Source organism: Aotus nancymaae, unplaced genomic scaffold (genome assembly GCF_030222135.1).
Source record: "Aotus nancymaae isolate 86718 unplaced genomic scaffold, 86718_ANA_hifiasm-v0.15.2.pri h1tg000062l, whole genome shotgun sequence".
Taxonomy (NCBI): domain Eukaryota; kingdom Metazoa; phylum Chordata; class Mammalia; order Primates; family Aotidae; genus Aotus; species Aotus nancymaae.
Window position 1 is genome coordinate 21,361,367 of NW_026988476.1, and position 26,210 is coordinate 21,387,576.

General features: G+C 39.1%; 1 protein-coding gene, 1 long non-coding RNA gene and 1 other non-coding gene across 16 annotated transcripts in view; 2 read left to right on the plus strand and 1 right to left on the minus strand.

The window, feature by feature from the left end:
- The window catches only part of LOC135270428 (uncharacterized), a 131,690-nt gene extending 113,024 nt beyond the window's left edge, over positions 1-18,666 (minus strand). The window contains exon 1 of the long non-coding RNA XR_010338583.1: positions 18,481-18,666. This is a non-coding gene — a long non-coding RNA (uncharacterized LOC135270428). The remainder of the gene's footprint in view (positions 1-18,480) is intronic.
- A 117-nt stretch (positions 18,667-18,783) lies between these two features.
- TMX1 (thioredoxin related transmembrane protein 1) overlaps positions 18,784-26,210 on the plus strand; it is a 94,210-nt gene continuing 86,783 nt past the window's right edge. For all 14 annotated transcript variants that reach the window (XR_010338584.1, XR_010338595.1, XR_010338590.1 and 11 more), the window contains exons 1-3: positions 18,784-19,001; positions 23,095-23,210; positions 24,549-24,594. Coding sequence is in view for 1 of the 14 variants with exons in the window: in XM_012451063.3 (XP_012306486.1) it covers positions 18,850-19,001; positions 23,095-23,210; positions 24,549-24,594 (314 nt within the window). In the remaining 13 variants the exon portion in view is untranslated. The remainder of the gene's footprint in view (positions 19,002-23,094; positions 23,211-24,548; positions 24,595-26,210) is intronic.
- Positions 23,334-23,468, plus strand: LOC135270466 (small nucleolar RNA SNORA70). The gene has a single exon (XR_010338640.1). It is a non-coding gene; the product is annotated as a small nucleolar RNA SNORA70 (small nucleolar RNA).

Genomic DNA, 26,210 nt, shown 5'->3' on the forward strand with positions numbered 1-26,210 from the left:
AATTTTTTGCAAACAAGCAAGCACTCAGAGATTTCATCATCACCAGGCCTGTTTTACAAGAGTTTCTGAAAGAAGCACTATACACAGAAAGGAACAACCAGTATCAGTCATCCCAAAAACTTAGCAAAAGGTAAAGAGTATCTCCATAATGAAGAATCTATATCAACTAATGGGAAAAATAGCCAGCTAGCATTAAACGACAATATTAAACTCACAAATATCAATATTAATCCTAAATTTAAATAGATTAAATGCCCCAATCAAAGACAGACAGGCAAATCGAATAAAAAGTCAAAACCCATCGGTACGTTGTATCCAGATCCATTTCATAAGCAAGCAGATACTAAGACTTAAAACAAAGGGTTGGTGGAAGATGTACCAATCAAATGGAGAGCAAAAACAAAACAAAACAAAACAAAAAACAGGAGTTGTAACTTTCGTCTCTAACAAAATAGACTTTAATAGTAACAAAGACTAAAAGAAACAAAGAAGGCCATTACATAATGGTAAAAGCATCAATGCAACAACAGGAGTCAATGATCACAAATATATATCCACCCAATATAGGAACACCCAGATACATCAGACAAGTTCTTAATGACTTATAAAGAGACTTGGACTCCTGCACAATAATAGCGGGAGACTTTGATACCACATTGTTAATATTCGACGAATCAACGAGATAGAAAATTAACAGGGACATCTATGATTTGAACTCAGACCTGGAGCAAGTAAACTCAGTGAATATTTATAGAATTCTTCACCCCAGGACCACAGAACATACATTTTTCTAAGTATCACATTACACCTATTTTGAAAGTGACCACATAATTGGAAGTAAATCACTCTTTAGCATTTGCATAGTATTTCACAGACTTAAATGAAATATTGGTTGTCTGTTTGTTTGTTATTTTCTTCCTTTATTCCTTCCTGTCTTCGCTGTTAAGCACAATTATTGGCATAAAAGAGGTTTTTAATACATATTTTTAGATTGCATTCCAGCCTGGGCAATAGAGCAAGACTCCTGTTCTCGAGCCCTTTCTCTTTTTCTTTCTTTCTTTCTTCTCTTTTTCTCTTCCTCCCTCACTCCCTCTTTCCCTCCCTCTCTCCCTCCTTCCTTCCTTAAACAACAACAACAACAACAAATTACAGTCACATATTAGCACAAAGCTTCTTAACATTACCAGTTGTGTGTGTATATGTGTGTGTGTGTGTGTATGTATGTGTGTGTGTCTGTGTGATGAGTCTTGCTGTGTCACCCACACTGGACTGCAGTGCAATGATCTCAGATCACTGCAGCCTCTGCCTCCTGGGTTCAAGTGATTCTCCCACCTCAGCCTCCCAATTAGCTGGGATTACAGGCGAACACCACCACACCCAGCTAACATTAACCAATATTATTTCCATAATCTCCCACTTTTTCCATTATATCATTAAGACAGTTATTAAGTATTATGTAGGAATTAAAGAAAAATGTCCTTTTGTTAACATGGATGGCTCTGTCAGCTTGAAGCTTTAGAATATGATGTACTTTCCTGAAGATGAGCATATTGGGCTTGGAAAAACGAATTTTTTAGCAGCTCTGTCATTGTGTTTTATTTTATTTTTACATATGTACATTGACACCATCATAATGTTCTTGCCAATGACACTGTTGCTGGGATCTTAAAATTTTTGGCTAGAGAAAGGTCAATAGGAAAAACCTGGCTTTCACTGATAATTATCTCTTAAAGGCATACAAACATAATGGAAACAAGGTTCTGAGGGAATAAACATGATGATTAGAAAAAGAGATGAGAAGGTGGCATATATAACTGCAAAGACCTTAATAAACTCTTTGTTTCATATGGACTTTAAGGATTAAGCTCATTGATATTACATGACATTGAAAACATGACAATATGCCTGAAACCAATACATGTCTAAAATTAATTCCATCATAAAGTGGTTTAGACTTACAAAAAGAAAAAAAATTTTTTAAATGTTCCCAGCTCTGAGTCTGTGAAGTGAGGCTATTAATCACTCAGGCTCTGATATTCATCAGACCTGTTTTGAATCTAGCCTCTGCTCCTTGTCAATGACCTAGGCACTACTTGACCTCCTCAAGACTCTGTTCCTTCCTTTGCATAATGAAGATTAACAGTGTTTGCCTCATTTGGCTGCAGTGAGGATTAAACAGCATAATCTGTGAACACCTCTTAGTCATGTCTGGTACTTAACAAGCACTCAGTAAGACTTTGTGGTTTATCTATTATTCTTGTTGTTGTTGTCATCATCATTATTAGTACAATACAGCCAACAAATCAAATTTGCTGATGTCAGAGCCATGAGATACTAGTGCAAATGTATTTATGAAGTCTATAATGTGATTTTTAAATTTTTCTAAAACCTGTTTTCCACTGAATTATTTCAAAGTAGTTTCTCATTGTAATCAAAGAAGTAGCCTCTGCCACCTAGTGGCTCCTTAAGATCAGTCAAGAAAAACATAAAAAGACACCAGAACAAAACACAAAAAACAAAATCCATATTACTTTAAACAAAGAATTCATGCTGTAAATTTTAAAAAGCAATACATGGAATAAAATTTATAAATTTAAAATAATGAAATCCTATTATTTTCTCCATTGTATTATACCATTCAAATTGCATTTGATTAATTCTTAATAGCACTTCTACAGAGTGACTAGAAACCTTTATAGCTTTTAGTTCACAGTTAAGTTCCTTGGTTTCTTCAAGTGAGACGTGATATAATGATTTTATCCTTTATGCTTTTAAAATGCAAATAAAAAATACTGATTTAAAAATATAGAGAGAGAGTGCTCAAGGACTTTTATTTGTTTCTTAACTTGGAGGATCAGTACATGTTTATTTTATTGTTATTCTTTAAATATATATGTTTACATAAGAATGAATGAAATTTGCTGGACAAAAGCAGCAAGAAGGGTTGTCTTGACAGAGGGAACACTGGATATAAAGACAGATGTATCAGTCAGGGTTCTCTAGAAAAACAGAACCAACAGGATGCATGCATATATATGTATATACATATACATATACATATACATATACATATACATATACATATACATATACATATACATATACAAAAAGATAAACCTTACAAGAAATTGGCTTAGGTGATTACAGAGTCTGGCAGATCCCAGGATCTGCAGAGTGAGTCAGCAAGCTTGAGACCCAGGATAGCTGATAGTTCATTTTCAGTCTGAGCTCTAAGGCCTGACAACCAGGAGAACTGATGCTGTAGCTCTAGTCAAAAGGCCTGCAGGCTTGAAACTCTAGAAGAGTTGATGTTTCATTTCAAGTCTGAAGGCAGAAAAAAAAGCCATTTTCTAGTTGAAAGTCCATCAGGCAGAAAGAATTGTTTCCTCCTCAGGGGAGGGTCATCCTTTTTGTTCTATTCAGGCCTTCAGTTGATTGGCTGAAGCTTATTCACATTAGAAAGGACAATCTGCTTTACTCAATCTCCTAATTTAAATGTTAATTTCACCCTAAAATACCCACAGAAGCACCCAGAATAATGTTTGAACAAATATATCTGGGCATCCCATGGCCCAATTTGACACATAAAATTAATCATCACAGCAGAGGATCTGTAATGGAAGGTTATGGAACTTGCAAGAACTGTCATGTGTTTGTGCTCTAAGATTCATGGGTTAGGGGAGTGGATAGAAGGTGTATTAGTCTGCTTCCACACTGCTAATAAAGACATACCTGAGACTGGGTAATTTACAGAAGAAAGAGAGGTTTACCACACTCACAGTTCCACCTGGCTGGGAGAAGCAAGGAGAAGCAAGTCACATCTTACATGGATGGCAGGCAAGAGAAGAGAGCTCATGCAGGGAAACTCCCGTTTTTAAAACCATCAGATCTCATCAGACTTATTCACTATCATGAGAACAGCATGGGGAAGACTGACCCCTATGATTCAATTACCTCCTACCAGGTCCCTCCCACAACATGAGGAAATTCAAGATGAGATTTGGGTGGGGACACAGCCACATCAGAAGGGTAGGTAGGAGCCAGCTAGATTCTCAAAAAGATACTGAATGTTATGCATCTGGACTTTAAACTGTGGACTACTGGGAGTCACCATAGTTTTCTATGAGGAGGCCTGGATTCAAAGATGATCTATTTCTAAAGCACATGTTCATTCTGGTAAACCAGAAGGACTATGTCATACTTCCTAATATAGTCACATTTTAGGGCAATAAACAATATTCTCTTATTTTGATTGTTTTGAGAATTAGGGAACATATTTTGAGGGGTGAGTATTGTCTCTTAAAATATTTTTGTCTACCATTGTGCACAGTGTTCAAATGGTTGCTGAATGATTCAGTGCTGTCTACCAGCTTCCAGGAAGGGTGGGTGGAAGGTATTAAGCCTTCTCAGATGGAATTATACTTTCATCTAGTTGCTCATAATTGCATGAGGAAGCAATATTTGAACAACTTTCCTAGATTTTCCATGCTACCATATGTTAATAAATAATGTGTATTGAGTATATGTTATAGATATTAACTCATGTTAGCCTCACAATAACCCAAGAGTGAAACACAGAAAGATTGCATAACTAGTCTAAGATCTCAGTCTATTAGTTGGTGGAGGCGAGATTCAAAGCCAAGGCATTTGACTTTAGAATTCCCACTCCCAAGCACTTTACTATGCAGTTCCACTGCACTAGACTGCCTCTCAGTGAATATTTGTTATACCCCATATGATTTAGTGGGGCTGTCATCTCCTAGGACAATATTGGAGACACCAGCAGTCTCCAATGCATGCTGCTGTGCTCTGGGGCCTCCAGCCAATGGCTGAGTGGGGGCTTAAATTCAGTCTGTGCTCTGCTAGCAGAATGCTGTGTGCTGGCCACTGTTCTCACAAATTAGGTGCCCTTGCCTCTGCCACGAGGAAAAGATGCCCTTTCCTAATTTATCTGAAGGTACCATACAGGGAAAGCAGCCCTGCATGAGGATCTGATTTGGCAGGGGAAGTAAAGGGCAAATGGAGGGGACAGGAAGAAATTAATAACCTTACAGGAGAACCCCAAAAATTATAGAATTCAAAAAACATGATCCTTGGCTTCAGAGGTTGACCTAGAATGATCCAGTGCATTGTTCAACCACTAAAGACTCAAGAGTCAAGTCTTATATAATTTAAAATGACCAGTATATAATATATGGTTTTCTCTGACAACTGTTTGTCTTCCAAATTGAAAAAAGTTGGAAAGCTTGTATTAATATTCAATTTGTCTGAAAACAGTATATAGGTAGGAGTTAATTTAGAAGATTCTCATATTCCTGAATTGGATTATATTGGCAAGCCTGAATTTGAAAAACAAAACAAAACATAAAATTGTAGCAAACCATGATTATTTATTAAGACCACCATCATTATTTAACTGTTGCAAATTTTCTGCCTTGGTACATTCCTTGAACATTGGCCATTAGAGGTGTACATCTGTTAGATATCAAACGTTAATTTAATAAGAAAGTCAAATATGTAAACAGCTTGTGGTCACAATGTTCACTTCAAAAAAAGCCTGAAATAAAGAGTGTACAATCAAAGAAACAGTTGGGAATATGTAACTTATCTAGAATTGTTTCTCGCTAGGGCAAGGTTCTTCAAGAGGTGGTATCCACCCTATTCCAACCCCTGTCCTATCCATCAGATGCCAGATTCCTGATTACAATTTTCATATAAGGCAGGCATAATTGAAGAATCTATCTTTAAAGGATTCTTTCAGTTTGTATTTTATGAATAAAGCGAAATGACTAGCTGAAAATGATAGAACTCTCACTATGCAATGAGAACTTAAAGTCTATTAAAGTTTTAATTTGACTAACAAAAACATACATGTGCATGGCAGTTGACACTTTTAAAATCTCCCTGCACCCCATGTATTGCTTACATCTGATTTACATTATACTCTCTCAGAGGTTATTGTGTTCTAACTCAATGAACTCTTCAGAAAGTATCACTCATTTGTCCTGAGGAAAGCCTGGTTATTTAACTAGAAAAGACTAATTTTCAGGGAGGGCCATCTGAAAAAAACAAAGTCACTGATAGGAGATAAATCCTTCCCTTGCACTTCTCAGTTTCATTTCTTATCAGAGCATGCACAACTACAGCTACATGCTTACAGTTTTTCTTTTAAAAGTATTACTACTTACTCTTAGTAAATGAGAAAAGTATCACAGACATATGAGATATTTGGTTAGTAAGGAAATCATGAGGATGATTTTGATGATAAGGTCAGAGAACATTTATTGAACTCTTGTGATGCTGTGGATCAAGCAATGGGCTAATTTACATGCATAATTTAATTTTTAAACAAATATTTATGGAGCACCAACTGTAAGACTGGCACAATTCTAGGCACTAGAAATGACAAATGACACAAAGTCCTCATGGAACTGACATACTAGTGAAGGAGGGCAACAATAATCAAAATTAGCAAACAGTTACAGTTATCCCTCAGGGTATGCAGTGGATTGGTTCCAGGACTCCCTCAATACCAAAATCCTCACATAATCGTCTTGCAGTCAACCCTGTGGAATGCGGCCCTCCACGTATGCAGGTTTTGCACCTTGCGAATAGCGTATTTGGTTGAAAAAAAAATCCACGTATATGTGGACACATGCAGTTCAAACCTGTGTTGTTCAAGGGTCAACTGTATATAATAAAATACCAGGTATTAAGTGTTATGAATGTTGTTCAAGGGTCAACTGTATATAATAAAATACCAGGTAGTAATAAGTGTTATGAATTAAAAAAAAAATAAAGTAATGAAAGGAACAGTCAGAGAAGGTCTCTGAGGAGGTAAAATTTAGGTAGAAACATGAATGAAGTGGGCCAATGACCCACGAAAATATATAGGGAGAAAACATTCCAGGCAGAGAGGAGAGCAGGTAGAAAGACTGAGCTGGAAGAGGCTTAGAATGTTTGAAGAACAAGCCCAGGTCCAGACGGGTTCACAGCCGAATTCTACCAGACACACAAAGAGGAGCTGGTACCATTTCTTCTGAAACTATTCCAAACAATCCAAAAAGAGGGAATCCTTCCCAAATCATTTTATGAGACCAACACCATCCTGATACCAAAACTTGGCAGAGACTCAGTAAGAAAAGAAAACTTCAGGCCAATATCTATGATGAAAACAGATGCAAAAATCTTCAATAAAATACTGGCAAACCGATTGCAACAGCACATCAAAAAGCTTAACCACCATGATCAAGTAGGCTTCATCCTGGGGATGCAAGGCTAGGTCAACATATGCAAGTCTATAAACGTAATTCACCACATCAACAGAACCAAAGACAAAAACCACATGATTATCTCAATAGATGCAGAGAAGGCCTTTGACAAAATTCAACAGTGCTTTATGCTAAAAACCCTCAATAAACTAGGTATTGATGGAACGTATCTCAAAATAATAAAAGCTATTTACGACAAACCAACAGCCAATATCATACCGAATGGGCAAAAACTGGAAGCACTCCCTTTGAAATCCGGCACTAGACAAGGATGCCCTCTCTCCAGACTCCTATTCAATATAGTATTGGAAGTTCTAGCCAGAGCAATCAGGCAAGAAAAAGAAATAAAGCATATTCAATTAGGAAAGGAGGAAGTCAAATTGTCTCTATTTGTAGACAACATGATTGTATATTTAGAAGAGTCCATCGTCTCAGCCCAAAATCTCCTGAAACTGATAAGCAACTTCAGCAAAGTCTCAGTACACAAAATCAATGTTCAAAAATCACAAGCATTCCTATACACCAATAACAGACTTAAAGAGAACCAAATCAAGAACCAACTGCCATTCGCAACTGCTACAAAGAGAATAAAATACCTAGGAATACAACTAACAAAGAACTAAAGGATCTCTTAAAGGAGAACTACAAACCACTGCTCAACGAAATAAGAGAGGACACAAACAAATGGAGAAACATTCCATGCTCATGGTTAGGGAGAATCAATATCGTGAAAATGGCCATACTGCCTAAAGTAATTTACAGATTCAATGCTATCCCCATCAAGCTACCAATGACCTTCTTCACAGAACTGGAAAAAACCACCTTAAACTTCATATGGAACCAAAAGAGAGCCCGCATAGCCAAGTCAATTCTAAGCAAAAAGAACAAAGCTGGAGTCATCACACTACCGGACATCAAACTATACTACAAGGCTACAGTAATCAAAACAGCATGGTACTGGTACCAAAACAGAGATATAGACCAATGGAACAGAACAGAGGCCTCAGAGGCAACACCACACATCTACAACCATCTGATCTTTGACAAACCTGACAAAAACAAGCAATGGGGAAAGAATTCCCTGTTTAATAAATGGTGTTGGGAAAACTGGCTAGCCATGTGCAGAAAGCAGAAACTGGGCCTCTTCCTGACACCATACACTAAAATTAACTCCAGATGGATTAAAGACTTAAACATAAGACCTAACACCATAAAAACCCTAGAAGAAAATCTAGGCAAAACCATTCAGGACATAGGCATAGGCAAGGACTTCATGACCAAAACACCAAAAGCATTGGCAACAAAAGCCCAAATAGACAAATGGGACCTAATCAAACTCCACAGCTTCTGCACGGCAAAAGAAACAGTCATTAGAGTGAATCGGCAACCAACAGAACAGGAAAACATTTTTACAGTCTACCCATCTGACAAAGAGCTGATATCCAGAATCTACAAAGAACTAAAACAGATTTACAAGAAAAAACCAAACAAGCCCATTCAAAAGTGGGCAAAGGATATGAACAGACACTTTACAAAAGAAGACATACATGAGGCCAACAAAGATATGAAAAAACGCTCATCATCACTGGTCATTAGAGAAATGCAAATCAAAACTACATTGAGATACCATCTCACACCAGTTAGAATGGCGATCATTAAAAAATCTGGAGACAACAGATGCTGGAGAGGATGTGGAGAAATAGGAACACTTTTACACTGTTGGCGGGAGTGTAAATTAGTTCAACCATTGTGGAAGACAGTGTTGCGATTCCTCAAGGACCTAGAAATAGAAATTCCATTTGACCCAGCAATCCCATTATTGGTTATATATCCAAAGGATTATAAATCATTCTACTATAAGGACACATGCACACAAATGTTCATTGCAGCACTGTTTACAATAGCAAAGACCTGGAACCAACCCAAATGCCCATCGATGATAGACTGGACAGGGACAATGTGGCACATATACACTATGGAATACTATGCAGCCATAAAAAACAATGAGTTCGTGTCCTTTGTAGGGACATGGATGAACCTGGAAACCATTATTCTCAGCAAACTGACACAAGAACAGAAAATCAAACACCACGTCCTCACTTATAGGTGGGTGTTGAACAATGAGAACACATGGACACAGGGAGGGGAGCATCACACACTCGGGTCTGTCGGGGGGAAATAGGGGAGGGACAGCAAAGGGTGGGGAGTTGGGGAGAGACAGCATGGGGAGAAATGCCAGATATAGGTGATGGGGAGGAAGGCAGCAAATCACACTGCCATGTGAGTACCTATGCAACAATCTTGCATGTTCTTCACATGTACCCCAAAACCTAAAATGCAATAAAAAGAAAAAGAAAGTTTGAAGAACAAGGCCAGTGGATGGAGCAGAGTGAGAAAGGGAAACAATGAAAAGAAACGAGATCAGCCTAGTAGTTACTTGCTAGATCAGGTTCTACTAGATCTTAAATTTCTAAGTCTGATGGGAAGCCACCGGAGAATTCTGAGCTGTGAAATAACATGATCTGTCAGAAAAAAAATCATTCTTTGTGTGCTAACTCATTTACTTCTTTAAGTAAACCTAGCGGGTAGATCCATCATTTCCATGTAACAGATGAGGAAACTGAGGATTGGAAAGAGTAAGTAGGTAGTGCAATCAAGATTGGAAAGCTGTTCCATCTGACTCTCGAACCAGGTGCTTGACTACCAGACATAAGCTAGGATGACCATCAAAATGAAGCTGTTAGGTATGGTAGACAGTTTCCATGACGGCCTCCAGTGATTTTTGTCTCCTTGCATCATATGCTTGTGTGGTCTTCTCCCACAATAAGAAGATGTAATTGTTCAGACCAGTAGGACTGATAGTGAGTGGTTTCTAAGGCTAGGCCATAAAAGACATTGCTACTTCTGCCTTGCTCTTTCAGATGGCTTGCTCTGGAGGAAGCTAATCATGAAGACCTCAAGCAACCCTGAGAGTGGCCTATGAGGAAAGGTGCCGAAGCCTCCCACAAACAGCTTGCACTGACTTGCCGATAGTATGAGATCCACTTTGGAAGTGGATCCTCTAGTACCAGTAAAGCCTTCACATGACTGCATCCTGACTGACAGCTTGACAACAACCTCATGAAACACTTCAAGACAGAACCACCAGGATTTAAGCCACTCCTAACTTATACACAGAAATTGTGAGAGATAATGTTTACTGTTGTTTTAAGTTACTAAATCTTGAGAGAATTTGAGGCAGCAAGAGATAACTAATATATTAGCCTTTTGTAAAAACAGATCTTCCTTATACTACTGGGTCCAAACCTTATGTACAATGGGAATACTAAAAACCTAATGCATATTGACTTGTTGTCTTTAATTTTTTGAAATGATTAAGTGGTCATTTTCTGTAATTATTGAATTTCTAAGACATAATTATGTATAACATAATTATGTGTTATATATATGTGTTATATATATATGTATAACATAATTATGTGTTATATCAGTATACATATATAAATTTTGATATTTACTATAATTAATATATGTAACTATAAATTAATATGCAATGTTGTTCTTTATTAACTGCTAATACTCATGGGCAGGGAAACAATGCTATCCACGGCCAGATGTGTTCAGATATCCATCCCTGTCTTGGTCCGGTTCAAGCATTTCTTGTCTTGGCACTGCATCATTTATCATCTGCTTCTATGCCTTGGGCCATCTTCATGGGAAGAGCTGCTACTTGTGCCAGAAATTTTAATGCTAAGCGCACATACTTCTTGTTCTCCCGAAACTAACCAGACTTCATAATTTAATTCTGATGTCTATAGCTTCAGTTTTATTCATGCTTTTTTTGACAATTATAATAATATATATTAAACTAATCTTGAGCTCCAAATCCCTGTAACTTGTCACATAATTACAGCAGTGATTTAGTAACCTTTGAGATAGCCAAATGTTGTTTATATACTTTAATTCAGTGTTTTAAATAACATCCCTTTCAGCATCTAGATTTTTCTCTAGCTATATTTAAAAATTTTATGCATGAACAAGAACATTATAAAATATTTAATAAGCTTCCTTAAAGTTAAATTTTAAAGCCAATCTCATAAATTCAGAATAACTCTTACTTTTGCCTTTCTGCATTTAGATGGGAGAGGAGACTAGTCAACTGTTCTAATCTTGGCCTATGGAGCTGTGAGATTGCCTGAAGAGCTATGTTCTTTTGTGATGACACATGGCTTCATGCTTCTCTGGTTGTGTTTTGTTTCTAGTTTTAGTGATAGTCTTTCATTGTCACTATGTAATATGAAAGGATTTCTTTTGCAAGCTGACATACGATACAAAAGCCTTTCCCCTTTCACTATGTCAGTGATACTGTTTACTACAATATCTGTGAGATAATATCTTTCTTCTTATTCATCTATAATACTGAACATACATGAAGATCTTTTCACATACATGTTGGGAAAAGGTCTGACTTTTCAGTTCATTCCATATAATGAAGTACCTAGAGTAAGGTTCCAGAGTACATGAACATTTCTTTTTTGAGACAGGGTCTCACTCTGTCACCCAGATTGGAGTGCAGTGGCACAGTCTCGGCTCACTACAACCTCTGCCTCCCAGGCTCAAGTGATTCTCCTGCCTCAGCCTCCCAAGTAGCTGGGATTACAGGTATGTACCACTACCGCCCAGCTAATTTTTGTATTTTTAGTAGAGAAGGGGTTTCACTATGTTGGCCAGGATGGTCTTGAACCCCTGACCTCAAATGATTTGCCTGCCTTGGCCTCCCAAAGTGCTGGGATTACACGCATGAGCCACTGCACCCAGCCTGTATGAACATATTTCTGATTCTAAAAATATATTGCTGAATTATTTCCAAAAGTGCTGTTCTGATTTATCAGGCTAACAGCCATGTTTGATCACTAGTGTTCCAAGTATTGGTTACCTCTAAATTTAAAAAACTTAAAAGGTAAAAGAAATCTTACTTTCCATTTATGTTTATGTTATAAAGATATAGAAAAATTTCATTACATTGACTTTATATGTGTATGTATATATGACTTAATATATGTGTATGTGTGTCTGGTGTGTGTGTGTGTGTGTGTACACACACAGAGACATTGATGTCTGTTGAGTTAAGCACGTAGAACTTCTATGCTTTTATATAATCTTGGTGTCTTTAACTCTTTGGGCCACAGATTTAATTGGCCTGCAGAATCTGGTAATACCAGTGATCTGTAGGTACTCAAGAAACAATAATAAACATGATAGACACAGTTCATAATCTGGAGTCACAATCCTCTGGGGGAGACATAAGTAAGTAGGCAAATACAATATGGCATGCTAAATGTGAAGCTAGAAGTTCAGAGGGTATACCAGGGAAGACATCAAACCCAAACTAATTAGCTTAGAAAAGACTTTCTGCAGAAAGGGATATATAGGTTGTGGGAGATCAGTCAGGATGGTTGGATAGATTGTAAAATTATAGAATATAGTCACAGACCTTTTTGGAAGTCTAAGAGGTTTGCATGGTTTCAGTAGAAGATTCCGCTGAAGTCAGCCAAATCCCCTTTACCTTTAGTTGACAAAGAAAAGCAAATAACTAGAGAATGTGTGGAAGTTCATCGAATAACTTGTTTACTCATGTGGTCCTAAAACTAATCTTTGATCATTCACAAGCCAGATGGCGTTCTTGAGGGGAGGGCGATTAGATTTATCACCTACAAATGGTGTTTGCTTTAGGCCTTGGAACCTGGCCTTTAATCATTATCCATAAGTGTATTGACTCAGAGCCTCTGTTTTTAAATCTATACTGAATAAATGCCCTGAGTGCCAGCTGGTCAGGGCCATAGCTGCTATCTCTCTCAGGAGTGTCTGTGAGTGGCCACGGCACCCCTAGCCCACTCTCTCACTGTATTCTGTGTCTGAGTGAATGGATTAAACATGCAATCAATCAAAGGACAAACATTGTTAGACTACATAAAAAGAAATTTAAAAAAAAACCCTCAAGGTCTAGTTATACGCTGTCTGCAGGAGACACAATTTTCAGACTTAAAAATATAAATGATTGAAAGTAAAAGGATGGTAAAAGATATATCATACAAATAGCAGCAATGAGAAAGCTGAAGTGGTTATGCTAATATCAGGCAAAATGACTATAAAGCAAATAAAAAATTCTAGATATGAAGAAGGAAATTTTATGATGAGAAGGGTCAATCTATCAGGAATATATACCATTTTTAAAGATATATGTCAGAGTCCCAAAATATATGAAACACAAACTTTCAGAATGAAGAGAAAAATAGACAATTCAGCAATATTTGGAGAACTTCAATACTCCACTTTCAATAAGGGACAGAACAAGTAGGCAGAATATCAACAAGAAACTAGAAGACTTGAACAACACTATACACCAATTAGACCTAACAGACATCTATCTATGGAACACCCATCAGTGGAAGAATATAAATTCTTTTCAAGTGATGGAATATTCTCTGGGATAGACCAAATATTAGGCCATACATTTTGAATCTCAATAAATTTTAAAAAGATTGAAATCATACAAGGTATGTTCTCTGACCACAATAGAATGAAATTAGAAATTAATAACAGAAATAAATTTGGGAATTTCACAAACATGTGAAAATGAAAAACATACTCCTAAATAACCAATTGACAAAAAGGGTATCAAAAGAGAAATTAGTACATGCTTTAAGATGAATGAAATGATAGACACAACATAACAAAAGTTATGGGATGTAGCTAAAGCAGTGTTGGGAAATTTAGAGCTTAAACACATACATTAAAAAAAGAAAGATCTGCAATAAATAATCATACTTTTCATCTTAAAACGATAAAGGTAAAAAAGGGAAAACCAAACCCAAAGCATAAAGAAGAAAAATAATCAAGCAGAGAATAGAAAAATGTTAGAGAAAGCCAATGAAACTAAAAGTTTGTGCTTTGGAAAGGTCAACAAAATTGACAAACCTTTAGCTATACTGACTTTGTTTTGTGTTGCTATAACAGAATACCTGAGGCTGGGTAATTTATAAACAAAATAGGTCACTGTTATTAGCTCATGGTGCAATAGGCTGGGAAGTTCAATGGCATGGTCCTGGCTTTTGGTGAGGTCTTCTGTGCTGGGTCATAACATGGCAAGGAAGGTCAAAAGGGAAGCAGACAAGTGCAAAGAGAGAAAACCTGAGGGGTATCTTGGCTTTATAACAACCCACTCTTAGGGGAACTAATCCATTCCCAGGAGAACTAAACCAGTTTCATCAGAGTGAGAACTCACTCTCTACAAGAACAACACCAGGGCCAGCAATGAGGCTATCACCTTTACTTGTGAGGCTGAGCTGGAGGATCACTTGAGACCTTGAGTCTGAGGTTGCAGTGAGTCATGATTGCACCACCTTTCTCCAGCCTGGGTGACAGAGAGAGACCCTATCTTTTTTTGTTTGTTTGTTTGTAGAAAGTGATTTATTTAAAGAGAGAGAGAAACAGGAGGAGAGAGAAAGAAACAGCTAACTCTCACACTGAGTGAGAGAATCCAGAAAGATGGAACCCAGAAGAGGAAAAGAAGCTTCCACACTGAGTGGAAGGGAACAGAGAGAAATGGAGTTTAGGAGGAGAAGACAGGCTTCCATGAAGGGAGTGTCGTGGAAGGGGACTCCAGAGGGGAAATCCAGGATAGAGAAAAACAGCTTCCACAAGCACAAGAGTGTTCGTGAAAGGGGATGCAAACATGGAGTCCCGATTGTATCTTTTAAAAAAACAAACAAACAACAGAACAGCACTGAGCCATTCATGAGAGATCCATCCCCTTTATTCAAATACCTCCCATTAGGTCCGACCTCCCAACACCATCATATGGGGGAGTCAAATTTCAACATGAATTTTGGTGGAGACAAACTCAAAACATATCCAAACCATAGCACTGACCAATAAATAAAGAAGACTCAAATTACTAAAACCAGCCATGAAAGAGGGGACATGAATATCAACCTTACAGATATAAAAAGAATTATAATATTATGAACAATGTTAGGCCAACAAATTAGACAACTTAGATGAATAGATGTATTCTTAAAAAGATGCAAACTACCACAACCAACTCAAGAAGAAATAGAAAATCGCAGACTTATAATAAGAGTTTGAATTAGTAATTTAAAAACTACTGACAAAGAAAAGACCAGGCCCAGGTGACTTCTCTGCTAGATTCTATCAGACATTTAAAGAAGAATGAATACAAATTCTTCACAAACACTTCCAAAAATAGACAAGGACGGAACATTTCCCAACTTATTTAACGAGGCCAGTTATACCTTATAGCAAAACCAAAGACATTACAAGAAAACTGCAGACCAATATCTCTTAGGAATATAGATGTAAAAATATGCAACAAAATACTAGCAAACTGAATGTGGCAATATGCAAAAAGAATTATACACCACAGCTAAGTGGGATTTATACCAAGAATGAAAGGTTGATTTCATGTCCTAAAAACAATCAATGTAACACACCGTATCAATAGAATAAAGGACAATGAAACCACATGGTCATTATAATAAATGCAGAAAAAGGATTTGTCAAAATTCAATACTTCTTCAAGATAAAAACAGACAACTTTCTAGGAATAGAAGGAAACTTCCTCACCTGTATAAAGGGTATCTATTTAGAATTCACATTAACATCATACTTAGTGGTAGAAGACAATGCTTTTCTTCTAAGAACAGGAACAAGACAAGTGTGTCTGGCCACTCTTGCTGTTTCTATTCAACACTGTAACAGAGGTCTAGTGTCTTAGCTTGGGCTGCCATAATAAAATATCAAAGACTGGGTGGCTTAAACAGCAGACATTTATTTTGTCACAAATTTTAGGAAGTTCTAATTGTACTCAAGGCAAAAAAAACCCTAGACTAGGGTGTTGGCTGTTGAGATGGAAATTGGTGGTCAGATTCAGGATATTATTTTTGGAAGTAAAGTTTACAAGATTTTCTCATAGGATACAGGAGGAGAAAGTGAAGAGAGAGAACAATAAAGGATCAACATGTACATTTTTGGCTAGAGCAACCTGGTGAACTTTGGGGCTCCTCAGTGGATGGAAGATCAGCAGAGGGAGATTCAAGAATTATCTTTTTTGGCCATTTGATGTTTGAGTTTGTGAACCCCAAAAATCTGAGACACGTCTCAGTCAATTTAGGAAGTTTATTTTGCCAAAATTAAGAACACATGCCCATGACATAGCCTGAGGAGGTGCTGAGGACATGTGCCCAAGGTGGCTGGAACACAGCTTGATTTTATATTATACATTTTAGGGCAACATGAGACATCAATCAATCTATGTAAGATGAACATTGTTTTGGCCTGGAAAGGTGGGACAACTCAAAGCAAAGGCAGGACAAACTTGAAGCAGGGAGGGGGCTTCCAGGTCAGAGGTAGGAAGAGACAAATGGTGGCATTCTTTTGAGTTTCTGGTTAGTTTTTCCAAAGGAGGCAGTCAGATATACGTCTATCTCAGTGAGCAGAGGGATGACTTTGAATAGAATGGGAGGCAGGTTTGCCCTATGCAGTTCCCAGCTTGACTTTCCCCTTTAGCTTAATTATTTTGGGGCCCCAAGATTTATTTTCCTTTCACCAGCTGTCTATTAGATATCCAAGAGATGTCAGCAAGGAGTTGAATACATGCGCGTGTAGTTCCCAGAAGGATCAGCGCCTGAATGACAGGCACATTGAAGGCGTTTAAAGCCAGGTTTAAGGCTAGGCGCGGTGGCTCACGCCTGTAATCCCAGCACTTTGGGAGGACAAGGCGGTCGGATCACCTGAGGTCGGGAGTTAAGACCATGCTGACCAACATGGAGAAACCCCGCCCAACAAAATTAGCCGGGAGTTGTGGCGCAGGCATGTAATCCCAGCTACGCAGGAGGCTGAGGCAGGAGAATCGCTTGAACCTGGGAGGCAGAGGTTGCAGTGAGCCGATATCGTGCCATTCATTGCACTCTAGCCTGGGCAAAAATAGCGAAGCTCCATCTCAAAAAAAGAAAGCAAAAAAACCAGGCTGAGGTTATTTGGAGAAATTTGAAGAGAAAGGTGAGGTTATTTGGAGGAATTTTTAGAGAAAGGTTATTTGGAGAGAAAGGCGGGGAGTGGGAGTAGGGTGGAATGGGGGTGGGGTGGGGTGGGGTGGGGGTGGAGGCAGTAAGTCATCCTGGGGATGCCAATGTCCAGAAGTTAAGTAAAGGAGGACCAGCCATGAAGTTTGAGAAGGATCAGCTAGTGTAGAGAAGGGAAAACCAGTGAGCTGTTAAGAAAGCAAGACAGTAGTGTTTCAAAGGAGTTTGGTAGAACTGGGCTGGGAGTCATGCTAGATGAAGAAACAATTCGGTTTTATCTTGCAGGTCTCTGCTATCCTTGAGAGGGCTATTCAGTGGAGGGTGGGGAAGGGGACTAATTGGTACTAATTGAATTAAGTTGAAAAGGTGAGGTGAGGTAATGGCAACTATTTCGTTCTTTTTTAAGACGAACACCCAGGCTAATGTGCAGTAGCACGATCTTGGCTCACTGCAATCTCTGCCTCCTGGGTTCGAGTGATTCTCCTGACTCGGCCTCCAGAGCAGCTGGGATTGCAGGCGGCCGCCACCACGCCCGGCTAATTTTTGTATTTTTAGTAGAAACAGGGTTTCATTACGTTGGCCAAGCTGGTCACGAACTCCTGACCTCAGGTAATCCGCCCGCCTCGGCCTCCCAAAGTGCTGGGATTACAGGCGTGAGCCACCTAGCCCGACTAGTAACTATTTTTATTTGACTGATGGGACAGTGCACATTTTAGCTGGCATTTGTAGTTAGAAATGTTTGAGAGAAAAAACCTCAAATATATGTTACAAGCCTATGTGTCCGGTTCCCTTTTGAAGTACTGACCTAGGATCTCTGTACCTACTGAATTTTTTTTAATTGAGTGATAACACACACCTGAAAGTGCATAAACTGCACTGTCTTAAAATGTATAGCTTGATCCTTTTTTTAAAAAAACATATACGTATGCCCGTGTAACTCCTGTTCATATACATCCAACATAACTATAAGGTTCCTCTGCACTTTCCCTGTCTATAATCTCTCAAGTAAACCAATATTCCGACTCCTATAAAAATCCAATAGCTTTACTACATTGTCTCTGAAGGACATTTAATTGGAAACCTGCTTTAGCACATTATAAACTTACCAATTTGCTTGAGTAAGTAGACGCTAACCATTTGGCGCCAAAATCCTGGGAGCGACTTTTAAGCCCTTCTTCCTCAAAACACCACGCCTCCTTTTGCTCTGTTCCTTCCCCACAATATTGGGGCACCCTAGGCGGTAGAAGAAGCTGCTTTTCTGTCATGCGCACTGAGTAGACGTGTTCTTCCCTCTTTCCCGACACCACCACTCACTGGGATCAGGCCCCCGACATGCGCATTGAGAGTCCTCTAGACAACGCGCACCTCGCAGCGCCATAGTGCGCATACGCGGAGCGGCCCGTGAGGGCGGAAGTAGGAGCAGTGACGGGGAGGAGGGGCCGCCGCGCTTGCTGTGAGGTGGGCGAGCGGCGGACATGGCGCCCTCCGGGTGTCTTGCAGTTCCCCTGGCAGTCCTGGTGCTGTTGCTTTGTGGTCCTCCCTGGACCCACGGGCGGCGCAGCAACGTTCGCGTCATCACGGACGAGAACTGGAGAGAGCTGCTGGAAGGAGACTGGATGATAGAATTGTGAGTGCGGGTTGGCTGTCCCGGGCGGCCAGAGTCGTACGTCCGTGCTTGGACACACTTCATCCCACACGTTCCTCAGGCAGGTCCCAGGCTCCCCAGGACTGCGCCTCGGAGTTGCGGAGCGAGCATCCCTGAGTTCTGCGGCTCCAGAAACTCCTCTTGGGATCTGCCGCCGGCTTGGTCCCACCCCCTTGTCTCTTACCCGGGAATGTTAAGTTTCTTCTGGTGTGCACCCTCGTTTCGTTTCTGGGGCTGTGGTGAGCCTAAAGGGTTAGCGCCAATGCGAATTCTGACATTTTTCATGACTTTGAGGATGCGATTGGAGCCCGGGGAGGGAAGTGTCTCACTAGCGTCCAAGTAGTTAATTTAGAGTGATTTTTCACAGACTTCACTTATTTTCACCACACTTTACAGAGAGAATATTGAGGAAAATCTCTCCTCTCCTTTTGTCCTTAAAAGATAGTCTGTTTATGGTGTTGGAATTTGGGGCTTTTAAGCTTGTTTTTTTTTTTAACAGATAAGTTAGATTTCTTTTTTATTGTAAATGCTGAGTAAATTCAAGTTGGGTTATTTTTAAGTTTTCGTTTTCTCTTTTTCCTTCCTCTTTTGCTTTCTCTTTTTCATTCCTTATCTCATTTTTCCTTTTGGTGTCTTTGCACTGTAGAGAATACCCTGGGTTGTGACTCCTAGGTCTTTGTAAATGGTATTACATTAAAAGATAAAATTAATGTATTAATGTGATTATTATACACTGTCAAGAGCGCATGTATCTTGTGTGGCGATTTCAATTTAATAATGTCTGTTCTGCAGCGGTGGGAAAGAAAGTATCTGCCTTTGCTTTAGATGCTAAGTTGTTGTTGGTGGTATTATACATATTAGCAGTATTACTGATAATAGTAAAAGCATGATCAATGAGTATTAACTGTGTACTGGACACCACTAAGCACCTTTACACGCATACCATACTTAATTCCCTACAAATTCTCTTTGTCAGGTGTTTTTCACATTTTACAAATGAGTAACAAGATACCTATATACGTTAGTTAACCTATCCAGATATTACTATGCTGGATTTTTTTTTGGCTCTTCACAGTAGGCATGCAATAATTGTTGTTAGAACACCTTCTTCTTTAAAAAGCTTCAGCTGGAAGTGGCGTACGCTACTCAGGAGTTTGAGGTATGAGGATGGCTTAAGCCCAGAGGTTCAAGACATCCTGGGCAACATAGAGAAATAAATAAGTACATAGATAAAAATTAAAAGAAGACAGGGTTCAGGTGAGTCTTTTCTTGTGTAATGGATGCAACAAGGGTTGTCAAGTTAAGGAGGCCGGTGAAAGTGGCATCCTTGAGGGAGAATCCAGAGGTTAAATCAGTAAATCCTGAGTTATTTTAAACACACACACACACAACACACACACACACACACACACACACACACACAACTGGCCTGGCTCAGTGGCTCAGACCTCTAATCCCACCACTTTGGGAGGTCGAGTTGGGAGGATCACGAGGTGAGGAGATCGAGACTATCCTGGCTAACGGGGTGCAATCCTGTCTGTCCTAAAAATTAGCAGGCGTGGTGGCTCTCGCCTGTAGTCCCAGCTACTCTGGAGGCTGAGGCAGGAGGCTTTGCTTGAACCTGGGAGGCAGATGTTGCAGTGAGCCGAGATCACACCACTGCCCTCCAGCCTGGGTGACAGAGCAAGACTGTTTCAGAAAAAAAACAAAACAGAACAGAACACCCCACAAAACTTACAACATTTATATGGAGGGTAAGATAAAGGGAAATAGTCATAGTATGTATATAATCTGCAACTCTGAAATGACTTTTCAGGCACCATTGAAAGCTTCAGGGGAGAGGAACTATGACAAGTGATACTTTGTTTTTCAGTCATTGTCATGAGTAACTTGTTTTAGATCGTGCCTGTAAAATAGTGTTACAGGCAGTTTTTTAAGCGACAGTGATCCCGTGTTTATATGCAAAATACAGTCAAGTATTACTCAAGGATATTTTTTAACTCATTATGATCAAGCTATATAAATAAAGCAATCAGAAGTAGTATTAAGGAGAGCAAGACTAACAAAACATTGAGTATGAGGTAAATCCATGTTGGAGCATCTATCTGAAATTATGCTATAGGGTAGTAGTTTCTCTTTTTCCTTAAATAGAGATTCTAAAGTTAAGTCTTTAGAAAGCAACTGAGCAACTGACAGCCAGGGCAACATGGCAAAACCCAGTCTCTACCAAAAAATATGAAAAATTAGCTGGGCAGGCATCTGTAGTCCCAGCTCCTTGGGGGGCTGAGATGGGAGGATGTCTTGAGCCCAGGAGGTTGAGGCTGCAGGGAGCCCAGATGGCACCACTGCTCTCCAGCTGGGTAACAAAGTGAGACCCTGTTTCAAGAAATAAAAAAGCAACTGAGCAACAAAATGAACCTGAAAAAGAAGGAATCTAGTAGTTTTAGTAATAGTCTGCTCCTAATTACAAGTGAATTATCTTCAGTAAATCCATTTCTGGTCAGAAGTTTTGTCACGGAGATATTTTTGTTGTAATACTATTTATTATTTTAGGAGCTTGGCTTTTATAGTACCAGTTTGTCTTGTTCTATAATGTCTATTTTAGGAATTTGGTTTTTGTAAAACAAGTGAAGGAAATGTGAAGTACAGAAACTGTATTTTTGTGTTTAACTAGTTTAGGCTTTATTCTTCCTGGTTTTGTTAAAAATAAACCGTTAGGTGTATTATAAGATAATAACGATAAAGTGGAAAAATAAGGTCCTAGGGAGATAATGAATATCAGAGGAGTAATTTAAATGCTAATATGCTTACGTTTGTAAATGCAAGGACTTGGAAAAAGGATGACCTAGCTGGCCAAGAGTTTTGTTTGGCCTGCTCAGTATTTGTGTGTGGGTTATTTTTTGAGGTAACATTCTTATATAAAAATGCAAATCTCCTTCTTCCTTTAAATATGAATAGCCAGCTTTACTGTGCCAGCTTCCTTTATGGCAATCCTACTTGGTAGTGGTTGCCACCTTGAGATGGAATATGTGCTTTTCTTTTTTTTTTCTTTTTTTTTTTTTGAGATGGAGTTTCGCTCTTGTTACCCAGGCTGGAGTGCAATGGCGCCATCTCGGCTCACCGCAACCTCCGCCTCCTGGGTTCAGGCAATTCTCCTGCCTCAGCCTCCTGAGTAGCTGGGATTACAGGCACGCGCCACCATGCCCAGCTAATTTTTTGTATTTTTAGTAGAGACGGGGTTTCACCATGTTGACCAGGATGGTCTCGATCTCTTGACCTCATGATCCACCCGCCTTGGCCTCCCAAAGTGCTGGGATTACAGGCATGAGCCACCATGCCCGGCCAAATATATGCTTTTCTATTCACCACAGCCTAGGACACTTCTGTTTTTTTTTTTTTGAGACGGAGTTTCGCTGTTGTTACCCAGGCTGGAGTGCAATGGCGCGATCTCGGCTCACCGCAACCTCCGCCTCCTGGGTTCTGGCAATTCTCCTGCCTCAGCCTCCTGAGTAGCTGGGATTACAGGCACGCACCACCGTGCCCAGCTAATTTTTTTTTTGTATTTTTAGTAGAGACAGGGTTTCACCATGTTGACCGGGATGGTCTCGATCTCTTGACCTCGTGATCCACCCGCCTCGGCCTCCCAAAGTGCTGGGATTACAGGCGTGAGCCACCGCGCCCGGCCCACTTCTGTTTTTCCAATACCTTGCATTTGTGACTCTCCCATGTAAATTATTAAAATTGGTAAACTCTAACTTTGATCTTGAGCTTTCTTGTAGCCACATGTTAATAGAGATGCAAAGGCTTTTTAAAGAGCTGTTTTACATGTGAAAAAGTCCTTGTGTCTTATTCTCAGAATTTCATTTGATCAGCATCGTCAGTTCATCATTCTTGATTTCCAGGTTGTTAGATCCACACTTGAAACTTTTTCATCTGCATAAAATTAACCACTTTGCCGCTGTCAGTATTTTTATGTAAAATACTCATTATAAATTATACATTTAAATTTTTTAGCCCAAGGTAAATGGTCATACTAAAGTGCTTAACTCTTTTTTTTAAAATCTGTATTTCTTAGTTATGCCCCGTGGTGCCCTGCTTGTCAAAATCTTCAACCAGAATGGGAAAGTTTTGCTGAATGGGGAGAAGATCTTGAAGTTAATGTTGCGAAAGTAGATGTCACAGAGCAGCCAGGTACTGTCAGTTTTTTGGTTAGTTTTGCTTCTTTGCTGTTTGGGTTGATATGTTTATCCTATTTTCTACATTACATGGTCTTCGGTAACTCTACCTTTCATTAGGTTTTGAAAACCTAACAGTCTGCAGCTAGTTAACCTGACTTGTCCACCTCCCTGATGGGGGCTTAGTGTGCAGTGTCTGCAAAATGAAGATTCCCTGGTTGTGTATACACATCGTTTCTTGAATGTGTTGCTTTAAGGGTTCTTGAAGACATTACCCTCTCTTTATTCTTGTCCACATAACTGCCTCTGATTTGTTGTTCCTTGCATCCCAGGCCCCAGACTAGTGTGTAAGATGCCTTTGAGAAGTTCTAGAACACTGTGGTTCAGGTGAACATTGGCCAAGCCATATTTGCACCCACACCAAGCTTCAGAATAAGGAGCATGTGGTTGAGTGATTTTGTAGAGTCAAGGTCACATTCCCTGACAAAAGAAGAGTCCCTGAATCTTGAAATTGAGTTTTAAATTTAGAACCTATGATTTGAGGATGTGGGCTCCTAAATACAAAGCCCTTGTAGTTGTGAGGTCAGGTGCACTCCTGACTTGGTCCCTGAACAAGTGGTAGGTCCTGCCCTTAAGGGGGCTCCTTTCTCAGACCATCCTCATCTTACCATTTCCTGTAGTCACACTACCCTTGGGTTCTTGGCTGCCCCATCCCAAATGGTAATAATAAGTAATATTTATTGAGTGCTTGCCTATTATAACATTCTTCCAAGTATCTTGTGTTTATTATTTAATCCTTATACAACCACATGAAATATGTAATGTCCCCATTTTACAGATAAGAAAACTGAGGCACAGACAGGTCAAGTTTCTGTTCTATCAGTGCTTGACACATGGCCAATAATAAATGTTAGCCGCTGTTGTTTTTGCCTGTTTGTGAAAGAGTCATAGTATTTTCCATTTTTAGCAGCACCATAAACTGCCTTTGTTTGTTGAATGTCAAGTGCAATTTCATTTGATTTTAGATCTAAGACCCTATTACCTTGTGCTCACCCATGACTAATTACTAGTAGTCTTAGACAGTGGTATAAATGGTGAAGTGTTTTTATTTATTTAAAAATGTATTTAGTACTCTAATTATGCATACTTTTTAACTGAGATAATGTGCAGTATTGTGTTTTTTAAAGTTGCTCTAAGTACATAATTCATTTTTAAGTTATGTATTACAAAGCTCAACTATTAGGTATAATTTCATATTCTTTCCTATTAGTACCTATTTAAGTAATTCAGAGTCAACGTCTAAGTAGTCAGTGATTGGCCCATGTAAAACCTTCTGTGTGTTCTTTATTTGTAGGACTGAGTGGACGGTTTATCATAACTGCTCTTCCTACTATTTATCAGTAAGTATTTGAAGATTCTCAGTTGTGGAGAAGTATGCATTATAGTGTAATCAGAAGTAGTAGGCCTCTGGCTTGGATCCTGTTTGAAGAGCTGAGGTAATCTCATTATATTCGGCAGGTATTTTAGAGGGCTTGTTTTGCTTAGTGTTATCCTAGGTGCCTTTAGGTAGTTGAGTGATATGTGAAACAGTCTCTGTTCTCAAAGATTTACAGTTGTTTTAGAAAGCGATGTTCTTGTGAAATGGTGTGATAAGTGATTATGAGTCCAAAGTAGTGGTGAATCCTGTAGGAAATAGGGTAAAGGAGAAATCACTGTTTCCTAGAGTGGTTCCTAGCGAATATGGGGTTTAAATGAAACCTTGGAAGTGGAATTTTAAGAGTACAGGGTAAGCATTTTGTTCTGAGGACAATCTCATAAACAGTCATTAACACGAACATGATATGTCCAAAAAGTAGCTAAAAAAGTGCTATTGTACAGCCTTGGATAGCTTAGTAGGTGACAGTTGAGTATTAAATCAGAATGAGCAAGGTTATATAGTCTTCAGTGTCAGGTGTATTAGTTTGGCTTTATCTTCTCAATTGGGGGTATGAACTCAAGCCTGTGTGCCTGCTCTGTACCCTAACATCTTGTAGTTGGCAGGTTAAATACCAGGAGGTACTGAAAATAAGTTGACAATTCTTGGTGTTTGTATCTTGCTTTTCTTTGCCCCCCCCCTTTTTTTTTCCTGTTTTTAAAATTCACCCCTACTCCCTTTACATCTATTTAAATTTCGGTTCTCTGTCTCCATAAGTGCTTCTGTCCTGCCCTTCTCAGTCAGTCCTTTTCCCCACATGCCCTTTCAGTCTCTCCTTTCCTTTTCACTTCCCAGTGCCCCTGTTCTTATTTGAAATTTGCTGCCCTTTTTCTTTTAGTCAGAATTGTTTACCATGTCCTTTCTCCTATTTTCTGCCTGTTGAAATCCTACCTATGCTTCAAAGAATAGCTCCAATGACACTTCACAAAAGCTTTGTGTTTTGGCGGGGCCGGAGGGGCGGGGTGTCTTCCTTGTGGTCTTTACCTCTGGGTGGATAAAAGGTCCCTTAACCCTACTTAACAGGTCCCTAGTAGGGAGCTGTTCAGGTTTTGCACTTAAAGATGTGGGAACCAAGAGAACATGTATGACTCTGACAGAACTTTCTATGTTGGGAATGGGAAGGAGGAGGTGGATCTAAGGAAGTCTGCAAAGCTGACTAAACAGTCACTGAAATGAGAGGAAGGGAAGCAATGTACCAGATGCCTCCAGTGATTTAAAGCAGGGTGGCTGAGGTGATGCTATTATGGCCAAAAGTGCTAGGAAAATACCTTAAAAATTTAAGTTATAGCTTAACAACGGCTAATAATTACTGTGTGCTAAGCACTATTCTAATAATTTTTATATAATTCTTTTAATATGTGTATTACACTTAAGGTTTAAAAGTACCTTTCTGAGATTTATCTACTTAGCTATATTTCATAGTTTTATTATTTGGAAGAATAACAGTAACAACATTTTAAGGCTTATGATTAAAAAAAATAACCTCATTGTTTAATTAAATTAAGGGCTAATAGTCATGAGTAGGTAAATAGTATCATTTGC